The sequence below is a fragment of the Oryza glaberrima genome, chromosome 1 (assembly GCF_000147395.1).
Source record: "Oryza glaberrima chromosome 1, OglaRS2, whole genome shotgun sequence".
NCBI classification, from domain to species: Eukaryota; Viridiplantae; Streptophyta; class Magnoliopsida; order Poales; family Poaceae; genus Oryza; species Oryza glaberrima.
This window is the reverse complement of record NC_068326.1, coordinates 23,065,282-23,078,426: the sequence shown is the minus strand read 5'-3', so window position 1 is coordinate 23,078,426 and position 13,145 is coordinate 23,065,282. Positions and strand designations below refer to the sequence as shown.

The following is a 13,145-nucleotide window of genomic DNA, read 5'->3' as shown; positions in this document are numbered from 1 at the left end:
AGAAATTATATGAGAGAGATAGACAAAAAAAAACTTTCAAGAGGTTAAAACTCTTGCTAAATTTTCTCCAAAATCTCAATTCTATAGGAATTCCAAGGGATTTGATTCAATCATTTGTTTCAAAGTTTATCATATGAAATAGTTTATTATAGGATTGTAATTAATCCTCCAAATCCTGTGTTTTTCTTAACAAATCAAAGGGCCCTAAAAACGCATGAATTTCAGAACTTAGTTTAATTCTTGTGATATTCCCGCAAAAGTCATCTACTCCTCATATAGATTGAGAAAAATACTACTACTACTATGATTTTTGTAGCAGCACATTTCGGGAGCCTCGAGATCAACTAGCCATCGTCTGGAAAAATGGTTTTTTTCAGTAGTGTGGTGAAGACGGCAAGTTTACTTGTGCTAATGGACATGATATGAGAGCAGCAGTGGCGACACATTTCGGTACATCGCACGCATGCCTTTTCTCCGTATGAACAGTTGCAACGTACATATGCCATGCCAACCTTGCATGCCCCCCAAGTACTTACTATTCGTGCAGCCGTGCATGATTGCCAACACGAGTCGATCTATTCAGGTAAAAAGAACATGAGTGTAGCTAATCCATGCAAGTGAAAGGGATATATATATATATATATATATATATATATATATATATATATATATATATATATATATATATATATATATATATATATATATATATATATATATATATATATGTATATATATATAATGAATTGAAATGTTGGTATATATGACATTTTCTCTGGCACTGATCGCCTGATCTGAAAGCTTGCAAGATGGATATCAGTTGCTGAGTAACTGCAAATCAACATTAAGTATAAAGACTAGTAGACTACTTCTACAACATATAATATCCACTCTAGAGGCTTTAAGATCCTCTCATACATACCTTGTGGATGCCCTAAATGCACATACATAAATAGTACTCCCTCCGTCTCTAAATATTTGACGCTGTTGATTTTTTTTAAATATGTTTGACCGTTTGTCTTATTAAAAACTTTTGTGAAATATATAAAACTATATGTATATATAAAAGTATATTTAACAATAAATCAAATGATAGAAAAAAATAAATAATTATTTAAAATTTTTGAATAAGACGAACGGTTAAACATGTTTAAAAAATGAACAGCGTTAGATATTTAGAGACGGAGGGAGTAGGCTACTAGCATTAGCAGTCGTACGTAGCATGTAAACTAGTGTGCCGGCCGGATGCTCCTTGCCTGTGTCGCTCTGTGCATATGCATGCATGATGAATGGTTTAGCTCTTAATTTTCTATAGTACGGGCCTGTTTGGCATAGCTCCAGCTCCACCTCTCCTGGAGCTGGAGCTCAGCCAAACAGTTTCAGCTCCACCAAAACTGGGATTAGAGTTGGGTGGAGCTCTCTCATAAAATGTACTAGAGTTGTGGAGCTGAGTTTAGGCAGCTCCACAACTCCACTCCAGACTCAACTCCTGGAGTTATATATAAGAGTTGGAGCTGTACCAAACAGGTCCTACTACTAGAATCTAGCTACTCCTAGTTCAGAGCAGGGGCCCCGGGTTAACCAATAATGTTACACTACACAGTTGGGGTACAACATGGAAACTAAACTGAGGTCTCTTTTGAAATAAAGGAAAATAAATGATTTTTGTAGGATGGCCTATTTGATTTATAGGAAAAGCAATAATTTTAGAGATTTTCAATTCTATAAGAAAATTTTCTATAAAGGCCTTTACAACCAAGGATTGAATCCTATCCTACCATATCATTTGTAATTCATATGAAATAAACAATCCTATAAAAATTTTAAAGAAAACTTAGCAAAAGCTCCATTCTCTTGGAAAATTTCCTTTGATTTTATCTCTCTTATCCGATTCTTGCGTTTTTTCTGTGCTTCAATCAAACGGTTATTCCTACGTTTTTTAGCATTTTGCAATACTATGTTTTGCACTTGTATTTCTGTTAGAATTATATTTTTTTTCCTATTCCTCTATTTTTTTCATTCCTACGATTCAAAGGGATATCCTATATAATTTTTCCCATGTGCTCCTTTAGAACAAAGAAATGGGCACTTCAGATTCCTATAAAGTTCTCGTGGAATGCTTTGATTCATGGGAGTTTTAGAGGATTTTTAACATGAAGTTGGACCTTATAGGAAACTTTTCTTGGGTCCATCTCTCCAAAATTCCTACACATTTGGAGCATTCAAACTACAAGTTTCACACAATACCTGTATTTTAGCATTTCTAAGAATCAACTAGATATGTCACCTAAATAATTTCTATATTTTTTCTATTTCTGTGTGTTTTTGAAGTACTATGTTAGGAGTCCTGAGGGGGCCGGACTGCCGGAGCCCGGTTACATTAGAACATTACTGAGGCTAATTAGCTAGAGTAGGTTCTACGGGTCACTGACATGACAATTCTTGCATTATTTATACTATATTTCTTCTACAGTATAAAGAGACTGGGTTGGCACAGGCCAATTATTCAGTTTGAGTATATAAAAAACTAAGGCTATATATATAGCATGTTGCCTTTTCAGTTTTTACAGCAAGAGATTGACATGGCTGTGAGCCTGTGACACTGCACCACACATAAGTATATATTCAGGGCTTGTTAGCTGATGGCTAATTGTGTAGTAATTCTGAACGACATATAAATGAACGCAGGCAGTAAAACACTAGTACTAAGATTGAACAACCTTAATTCAAAGGTTTTCAAAGAACACATACGGCCTCAACTATTGTCAGATGTTATTCGAGATTTGGAGTTTGCAGAGATACAGAGTACTGTAACATGTATGAATGAACACATTTTACACCACTGAAGTAGTGTTGCACTACTGCAGCAGTGAAAAATGTGAAATGCTAGTCTTTCACGCTGAATCTGCAAATCCAACCCTCATTTTGCCATAGTCAAAGATGGTGTGATAAGCCCCCATAAACACATCGCCTAATATCCTGCATAAATGAGGGGGACAGAGGAACGATCGTATAAGATTGAGGAGTCACATGCATCTGATAAAAGCGAACTGCAAAGGCAACCACTTAGTATCATTTAATTACCTCCAGTGAAATATATATGTCTAGTTAGCTTATCGCCATCTTTGCAAAAATAAAAATTATGCATTTTAAGCTGAAAATAAGTCAAATTAAATATTTTCCAATCTAATTCTTACAAATCAAATTAAATCGGCATACAAATGCATAGTATTTATACTACCACTTTTCATAAATATTTAACATTGAACAAGATTCCGTGAAACTTCTAAAATTCAATCGAACTATTTGAGGGAGCTAGAGTAGGCAAAACACTAATTATCATGAAATTAATTAACAATATTGCTCAAGCTTATGGTGGCTTATCCATATTTGGCATAGTACGGGAATGAACTCGTGAAGGCTTATTCAATGAGGAACTCATCCTCATATGCAATCACTTCCCTTTTTTTTTTTACTTTATTTATATGATAAAATTGCAAGTAATAGTAACCATCCTTTCATAAGTATGATCTTCTACGTTCTAGGTCTCCGTGTTCTACCGTCTGGCTTACCTTTTTCATGTTGTATTCAGATCGAATAACTCTGTAAAATTACATCAATACTTCTGCATATTATGATTAATATAGTAGACATCCCTACATATTAATTACCACATACATGTTGAACGAGTAGATCAATCCATCTACCTACCCGCGCAATTTTATATTACAAAAATTTTATAACAAACGTCTATATTATTATGATAGCATTTTTCAAGACGAATGTATGTATACTACCATTTATTTTGTTTATAAACTAAGTATACGAGAAATTACTGATGCTCGGAATTTAAAGTTTTATCAAATTTTATTCTAAATATTAAATATTTATAACCAGGAAGAGTATTGTGTTGTACTACTGAGATCCGGAAACTTTTATAAAGAAAAAGGTCCATGGGAGCAAGGTTGAAACAAAAGTTACACACATATGACGGTCTTACCAGAGAGGACCTATTGGAGGAGGAATGTCTAAAGCCGTGAATCCACTCATACAATGAGCCAGGAATCCCTCTCCAAATTTGAGAATGTACTGCTTAACAGGAAAACTGTATTAAACAGGAGTATTTGGGTGAAATTTCGAAGGCTTTTAATATCATAGAAAGAACTTCTCCGTAGGAGGATGGCAGTTAGTCAATCGTTATATTGTAAACAACAAAATAAGAAACCAAATAGTATGAAATGGTAATCCATAAAGCTGAGCCGAACAAATGGACACAGAGAAAGCATCATACTAGAAAGGCAAAATACAGAAAAATAGATTACGACTAATTTGAACTTGGAAAACGACACCTTGTGGCTTGGGCCATCTCCGTGGATGGACCAGAAAAGGGAAAATCTCGGACCATTTGTGTGCAGAATGGGCCGGTATATCAATGGGCTGAAATTAATACCCATCCAAACAAGGCCTCATGAGGATGGGCCAGGATTTTGGGCTTCCCAAATCAAGGAAATAATGCATGATGCAAATTAAATATTTATTTCTACTTATATTTTATAATCCACTAGCAAAAATGCCCGTGCGTTGCAACGGGTGAAAAAATTCTAATGATAATATTTGTTTTTCATGCATAATCATGTTAATGACAATGTTTGTATTATGATAAGCGGCTTGTTTTTTTATAAACGGTGTTTTTTTTTTCTTGCGTGATTTTCTCGAACTATTATTCAGAAATGGCGCATTTCTTTCTTATAGTTTTTTCCTACCATGTTTTTTTTTACTTTTTTTACTGACGATGAAAACCATATTTTTCTCCCCTTTTTTTTTCTTTTATTTTCTCGTGTGTGTTTTTTGCATGTTTTTTCTAACAATCATTTTCTCGCGCGTTTTTTTCTTGTTTTTTTCAAATGTTCTTTTTTGCTTTTTTCCAATACAGGAGAATATGTGAAGAAATAAAAGCCGTGTAGTAGATGGCAAAAAATCAATGGATTCTATCCGACTCAAGCGTCCATCAATTTAGTGTTTTTTCTGACAGTTTTTTCAGAGCGATTTGTTTTTTAATAGATGGTGTTTTTTTTCTTGCGCGGTTTTTTCAAACCATTTTTTTTAGAAATGGCGCTTTTTTTGACAGTTTTCTCCTCGCATGTTTTTTTTAAAAATTTTTTACCGGCGATGGAAATAATTTTTCTCGCGCTTTTTTTTGTTTTATGGAAGATGTAAAACCTTTTTAGTGTGTTTTTTTGCGCTTTTTTCTGACTTTTTTCTCACGCGTTTTTTGAACAGTTTTTATTTTCTCGTGTATTTTCATTTTTTAAATAGTTAGATTAGATTAGAGATAGAGAAGAGATATATACTGATTAGAAATCGGACTTTGTTTCGCCCTTTCTATTTTTTTCTCACGTGCATTTTTTATTTTATACGAACCAGCTTCTTATTTTTTACGAACCATTTTTTTCACTTAGGGGAAACGGACTTTTGTTGTTGTTGTTTTTCTTTTTTCTACGGCTTTTCTTTTTCTTTTTATGCACCTTTCTGCCTTTGTTCTCTCACTTTTATCATTTTTTTAATAAAAACAACCTCAAGTACCTTATTGCAAGATTATAGGGACTCAAATGTAAATATAAAAATTACAGGGACTCGAATGCAAAAGTAATTAAAATCATATGAAAATGAAATGCTCTCGACATGTAGGTTCCATTTTTGCAAATAGATCTTCAATTCGGCATATCAATTTTTTTCACCAAGATGTATGTGATATCATTATATAGATTGAAACTGAGAGGAGGGTGCCTGGGATCTCGGACTCAAACCGAAATGAGTGGTGCCTTTTATTTTTTTCCTTTTTAAAGGGGAATCGGATATAGAGTCGGATTTTTTTTTTTTGAGAGGAATAGGAGTCGGACTTTTTTTTTAATTTTTTCGCTATTTTTTTACAGACGAAGGAGTCGGACTTTTTTTTATTTTTTCGCTTTTTTTTTTTGACAGACGAAGTAAGCATCCCTTATTTTTTTAAGTAGTAGAGAAGTATATTCTAATAAGAGTTGGAATTCCGGGGAATATTCAGGGAAGCAGCAAAACAGAAAGAAAGAAAGACATAATACTAATACTCTATTAGAGAGCAATACCTGCTCCGGTGTCAGCTCAAATGCTCTTCCACCTATGCTGAATGCGACGTTCGGCAAGTTACCGATGTGTCTGCAGTCCACATATGATCCTACTGGGCTAGGCATGTTGCCACAGAGCTGTCATTCAACACGGCTACTGGTTTAGAACTGTTCGATGAATAAAAACAGTAACACTTCGTATAGCCATACCTGATTAGCATACTCCAACTTGCCCTCCTTTGTATGGTTCTGAACAAATTCGCTCTGCATCCATGTAACTGCCATCTCACATGCATTACACGTAGCGTCAGAAACTTCGTCTGCAGATTTGTGCGTCTCACCCAGCACACTCTCAATGCCATCGCTGATAAATTCAGAAGAAGCATATACGATTATGATGGAAATCCAAAATAGACAAAGTACAAAGAAGAATTTCTTTTTCTAGAAAAATGTTGTTTAATTTGCCACAGCACCTAATTCCATGCGCTCCATCGGATTTGCAGAGCCCAATTTTGGAACACACTTGTGCTGGTGGTGTCTGCAATCAACATCCAACCATGCATATGGAGTTGAGATTCTGAAGTGAAAGAAACAGAAATGGAGACATTGCATCTTGCTGACGAAGTAGTAAGTACAGCAAATGCAAGTCACTCTGAAGAAGAGAGCTCCAACCTTATCTTGCAGCAACTCTAGCATTTCATGCCCATGTCTAGCAACAACTTGTTTGCACTCTTCGTTTGCCACACCGGTGGCTCCAATATGTGCATGGATCTGCGCAATAGCAGCCTACACAACAGCAAGTAATCCAATATAAACCTCTCAAAAACATAAAATAAAATAAAAATAAAAGTAAACCTCTCACTGAGACGATGGATTCAGTGAGTACTTTGATTTGCTATGCAACAAACATAAAAGAAAATTATCAAAGTTAAGATGAAACATGTGGAAGGATATGGATCGCTTACTATAGGACCAGCAATCAACGAAGTTCCTGAGTCTGCTATGACAGCACAACCGTCAACACAAATTCCTGTCATGACATACATCATCAATCAGGCAAGAGGAACGCAATTATTTGTAGACCTGGAACTGGAAAAGCAAACAAGCATAGAGCATTACCAGTGCTCCTGCCTCCAATAAGAAAATCTCCCATTTCAAACTGCACGTTTACCGATGATGGAAACAAAGTTAGATTTTCAAAAAAGTTTGTAGAAAGGATAAATTATAGAAGATTCAGGTCAGGCAACTGTACTATGTAACTTATGAAGACTGAAACTTACTGCTAACCTGCCAATAAGCTTTCCGAGTAACTCGGGTGTATGTATGATCACCTTTGTAATGGCTCTCGTCAGCACCTCCAAACACAATCTCACCCCCATTGATATCGTTTGCATTTCGATTTAACCAAAAGGAAAATACCTTGTCAGTCACAAGGCTTTGTTGAATCATATTGTACCTGGTAGACTACTGAAAATGTTAAATGCCACAAAAAAACAGGACAGTCAAGTGATAAGTCACAAAAATATTTATGGCATACTTTGTATCAGGTTCCCATTTAATGAACAACAAGAGGTTCACAAAGAAAACCAAACACTAGGTGATATTGCACGTGTTACCGTGGTAAATGATAGCAATATATATCAGCAAGATTTGTGCTGTCATTGTTATTAGGATTTGTGTCATAAAATTGGCTTGACCATTAAAAAAAAGGAGACAGCCATTGAAGTATGCAGTGGAAAAAAGGGTTACTTCCAGCCCAACTTCTGAATCAAGATGTTTTTAGAAAAGAAAGATTTTATTGAAATAAAGATAATTACATCAAGATATTACAACCATCTTGAGATCACTCCCGGACTGAATCAAGATGTGGTGATTGATTCATGTCAAATAAGGGTCATAAAAAAAACAAACAAACACCAGAACAATGGCACCGACTAATTCATTATTCAAACATCCTGAAAAACTACAGTAATATCACAGTTGAAATTATCATACCAGACTGGGTCTGCACCTTCAACTGAAATTTCCTTAAATCCAAGTCCAAGGATGCCATCAAATTTTGCTGCTAGAAACGTAAGACCAGGCTCATGAGTAGCTTCAATGAATTCCTGGGAACATAATTCAGTTCAGTAACATGAGCATTGACAGTTCATAGTGTTCTGTCAGATTAAGCATATAATTTCGAAAATGATAAAAGAACCTGATTATTGACAACTAGATCACCAATGGTAACTTGATCTTGACTGTAATAACCATGAATAGATCCTGTTCCATAGTGAATGGAAGCAGGTGTTCCTGAATAACACATGGAAATGGAGAGGTGAGATCATCACGAAGTATTAGTCCTATTAGAAGCACTATGTATAATAATAATAAAAAATATGTATTCTTTGGCAAGTACTATCAGAAAAAAAAATGTATAACACGGATAGAAAGAAACAGAGGCTGAAATGATGTCAAATCAAATATAATTCAACTAAGAAACCAATTTATATCTTATTTTTATGGCTTTTTCACCTAAAGTATATTGGGTGAGTAGTTAACCCACATGAAGTTCATTCAGCTGAGAATATCTAGCAATTGGAAGCTGAATTGTTAGATAAATGATTTGACAATAGATGGTAACACAAAATTGAGTTAAAGTTGACTTGAACTTGTCACAGAGCACACCCACACTTTCCCCTTCTAAGTTTTCCTATCACAGATTTTTTTCAAATTTGAGAACTAGTACAGAATCTGAGCAACAAACAATCCACAATGTACTAAATTGGTAGATATCTGGTAGAGAAAGAATACCATTCTCCATGTAAGTACTGGAACTTCTTGATTCATACTTCCGATGGAAGTAACAGGCAAGCTGTTCCCACAACAGCAAAAAAGAAATAAGTGAGTTATCAACCTAGCATAACATGAATCCCAAAATGCAAAAGTAAGGAAGAAAAAACATGTGTTGCCGTAGCTTCTTACCGAAAAAACGCACTTGGCGGAAGGGACCCAGAGGTTGGAGCTCCCGGTGTCAAAGACCACCGTAAAATTCTGCGGTGGGCAGCCAACTCCGATCTCCCCAAAATACTGAGCGTTCAGAAAGTTCTTCAGCGCTAGAGGATGATTCTGAGTGCCATTTTTCAGGCTACCCCTTTCTCTGAACCCTCTGTAACTCCAGAAATGCTTGAGCCTCCCTTCCATGGCTGCAGCCTCTATGTCCCTGAGCATTCTTTGCTGATGCACACGAACATGGTTAATGGCTTCCGTGACCGGATCGTAGAATCCCTCATCTGCCGAATTCATCCTGACGCCAGAATACCCAAGTGCAACCTCGTGGTCCACTGTACCACTCTTGGGAACTAGGTCACCGTAGATGCTCTCCATGATCGGTCTCTTCTTCAGCGCGATGCGGATCAGTCCATCATTGGCAGCAGATGCAAGCATACAAGAAACGAAGAGGATCGAGAGAAGGGTACATATCCGACTGGCTGTGTGACCCATTCTGATCAGCAGAATATACAGATGAGGCGCAGCAATAATAGTTCAGCAAAGCTTCAAGCATGACAAATATGTACATCATGCATGTTTGTGTGATAAAATGTCAGAATTAATGAAACGGCATGAAAATAATTCTAGCAATATAATCTTTTCTTTTGCGGGGTCTAGCAATATAATCTTGACCCCGTGCTAATTCATCTCAAGAGCATTTCTCGAATTGGCAAAAAAGAGCTTGCTAATTCATCTCAGAGTAACTGCTCACCTGGAAGAGGTAGAATGTTAGAGAACTGGAGATCAGCGGAGGGCGCCTGAGAAATTATTGCCGTGCTTAAGCGCTACTTATAAAGGCAGAACACGTACGAACTGAGCTACACCAGCCGGGACACAAGTACATGCAAATCTGATCTACCTGGACATGGAGTACATCCTTGAACGACGCTGGAAATACATCCGAACATGCAGTGCAGCGTCATGGTAGTATGCTTCACCGGAGACGGTATAGGTTTGCGTACGTCACGTAACACTGTCAACTGGACCCTGTGCAGTGCCTTGGAAGGCTAGCTAGCTAATCGAAGGATTCTCACATTTCCTCACTGAACCCCGAAGTGGCAGTAGGAGCAACGCCCATGTCGCCGGCCGGCCGACGGCCGCGATGCTCGGCCATCCGATCATATTCCGATCCACCGCGCGAGATGGCCCGCAACCGCAACGCAGCCTTTGGGGGCACGAGACGCGACGCGACCAGATGTTTGCATGCGCCGCACTCCACGTCCCGGCTAGCTAGGCGGCTATTTAGCAGCAGCAAACTAGAGTCGGCCTGCTTTTTTTTTTAAAAAAAAGTTAAAGATATTTAGTAAATTTCACAAAACTACAGGTATTTTAACTAAATTATCACAAAACTAAAGATTTAAGGCATTGTATCACAAAATTATAGATTTAGCACCAAATTTATCATAAAACTACAGAGTTAAGATTAAGTATCACAAAAATACATATTTAATATTGAAGTTATCACAAAACTACAATTTTTGGAGTTTAAATCCCTTGCACCCTTGTTATGTTAGAGCTATAAACATTATTGCTTCGTGACTAAATTGCTTCTAAACCTATAGTTTTGTGATAATTTAGTTACTAAACATGCAGTGTTGCGACACTTCCATCTTAAATGTGTAGTTTTCTGCTAAATTTGGTGTTAAATGTGAGTTTTGTGATACACCGAGTTAAATATGTAGTTTTGTGATAATTTGATCATAATATCTGTAGTTTTGTAAAATTTACTCTAAGATATTTGATTTTCGTTAGCATGTTTTTCAAACTACTAAACGATATATATCGTGCGAAAACTTAATATATAAAAGTTGCTTTAAAATACCAAATAAATCCAATTTTCAAGTTTAAAGTGATTAAATTTTAGTTTAATCATGCGCTAATGATTTTTTTTTCGTGTGTTCGTATTTAATTGTTATTTTCAGCAAGTTTAAACGGGGCCTGACATTATGTGAGGCATTGGCCGTCGTGGCCGTGGCGAACGGTATACTCTCGTGTTTAGGTAGTCAAGCAGTTGCAATTGCACTGAGGAATGAGGTTCCGTCCCTTAATGAGGATTGTGGTGTGGTACCTAGGACTGTGGCTCGTTAGTTTGCTCAGCTCGTGGCTAACTCAACTCGACTCGGCTCGGCTCGTTATGTTTTCGAAACGAGTCGAGCTGCTGTTTTAGCTCGTTACACATAACGAGCCAGGCTGGTACCTACCTGTTCGGCTTGTGGACATCCGGCATCATCAAAGAAAATGTCAAATCAGAGAAAAGCTCTTGTTTCTTTGTCATGTTTAGGTGCTTGGTGTATAAACTAGTATAGGATTGTGGCCGATTGATCCACGCATTTGCGTGAATTGCAGAGTAAGTACTACTGCTCTGTTCTCTAGTTTGGGTAGTGATTCTGTTTCGACTTGCGTCCCCTAATGTTCAGAAAGATGAGAAATGCAGCAACAGAATTGGTAACAGTTTGACCTTTTCTAATCCGGGTCCCGCGGCTGGCGAGATCAAGTTGCTGGATCGTTTTCTGGTGCAGATTCGCCGTTAATTTTTTTCAATTTTTTTGCGACATGTTATAAAAAGAGAGACGTCTCATTAAGGGACGAATAGACTTTTCCTGATTTGTGGTCAAAATATGAAGCGATTTCCAGAAATATTCACAGGTATTTTCATTCAAGTCACAACATTTTACGGGCAGAGATCAGATGAAACATTTACATTTACACAAGGGGATTAAAAAACAAAGACAATTCCTCGTATACACAGACAGCAGGATACTTACAGTTTCTCTGAAAATAAAGCCACACAAAAGTGGCAAAACAAATTAGCGCGAAAGAAAGAAGAAGAAAGAATCAACGGGACACTTCAAAAAATCTCCCAATTTGTTGTTCTCCCCCCGCTTCTCCTTCTCGATCCCAGAGCAGACAATCTCGACAAAATTCGAACGAATTTCGCGAAATCCAAACATCTCGAACTGTTTTTCTCGAAATTTATCTAGCCCTAGAATCCAGACCAATGAGAGAGAGCTCAGAGCTGCTTGAGGCCGAAGCGCATGACGAAGAAGCAGAGCCTGGCGACGACGACGATGGATTCCACCAGCCACAGCAGGTGGTACACCACCTTCTCGTACAGCACCGCCAGCAAGCGCCCCCGCGGCCGCCACCGCAGCGCCGCCGGCAACGCCCGCGCACGGAGCTTCCTCTGCGGCGGCGCCGGCAAGGCCTCGCCGCCGTCGCCCTCGCTCCGGCTCCGGCTCCCGGCCGCCTTGCTCTTGCTCCTCCGCGGCATCATCCGCCTCCGTATCCACTCCCCCACCTTGCCCACGCCAGCAGCCATCCGATCCAAAGTCGTCGAACGATCTCACAGCTGGTGGTTCTTCGAGATGTGTACGTACGTACGAGTATGACCTCCTCCTCCTCCTCTGCTCGCCGGAGCCTTTTATTGTGGCGCGACGCCCACGCGGTTGGCGAGTTGACGCTTGACGCTGCCTGTGCCGCCAGAATTTGAAATTTCGAATGCGTCCAATGCTCCGATGCTTCTCCGTATATTAGTACCAGTCCATGGATCGATGGAGTCATGGAGATGGAGTGGAGAAGACGAAAAAGATGTACATAAATAATTACTCCCTCCGTTTCAAAAAAGTGCAGCTGTAGATTTCCGTGCCCAGTGTTTAACTGTCTATCTTATTTGAAAAATTTATAAAAAAAACCTGAAAATATTTAGTCACACATAAAATACTATTCATGTTTTATCATCTAATAACAATAAAAATACTACTCATAAAAAAATTTTAAATAAGACAAATAGTTAAACGTTGGATGTGAATAATACAAAACTATATTTATTTTGGGACGGAGGGAATACTACAACATGAGATGAGAGGGCGACGAGTAGAAGACGATTCATGGTCAGAGTTAGGTCATGGTCAACAAGAGGCCTGAAGCCTGTGAAGGTTTGCCCGGAAGATTCCGATGCTGCTTGGAGAAGGAGGTTTGACAAGTAGTGGTATTATTTTTCTTTTTTGTTAG

At 37.9% G+C, this 13,145-nt stretch overlaps 2 protein-coding genes across 2 annotated transcripts; both read right to left on the bottom strand.

The window, feature by feature from the left end:
• Positions 1 to 2,545: 2,545 nt before the first annotated feature.
• On the bottom strand, positions 2,546 to 9,983 carry LOC127763015 (aspartic proteinase oryzasin-1-like). The gene is made up of 14 exons (XM_052287578.1): positions 9,847 to 9,983; positions 9,069 to 9,588; positions 8,898 to 8,958; positions 8,302 to 8,396; positions 8,097 to 8,209; positions 7,389 to 7,557; positions 7,221 to 7,260; positions 7,067 to 7,131; positions 6,774 to 6,887; positions 6,575 to 6,639; positions 6,312 to 6,465; positions 6,123 to 6,239; positions 4,001 to 4,089; positions 2,546 to 2,979 (listed from the first exon to the last, which is right to left on the bottom strand). Exons 2-14 carry the CDS (start codon positions 9,585 to 9,587, stop codon positions 2,895 to 2,897), a joined length of 1,686 nt encoding a protein of 561 aa, XP_052143538.1. The 5' UTR covers position 9,588; positions 9,847 to 9,983; the 3' UTR covers positions 2,546 to 2,894.
• A 1,837-nt stretch (positions 9,984 to 11,820) lies between these two features.
• Positions 11,821 to 12,624, bottom strand: LOC127783528 (uncharacterized). Its single transcript, XM_052310721.1, has one exon. The coding sequence runs from the start codon at positions 12,451 to 12,453 to the stop codon at positions 12,145 to 12,147; it is 309 nt and encodes a 102-aa protein (XP_052166681.1). The 5' UTR covers positions 12,454 to 12,624; the 3' UTR covers positions 11,821 to 12,144.
• Positions 12,625 to 13,145: the final 521 nt, after the last annotated feature.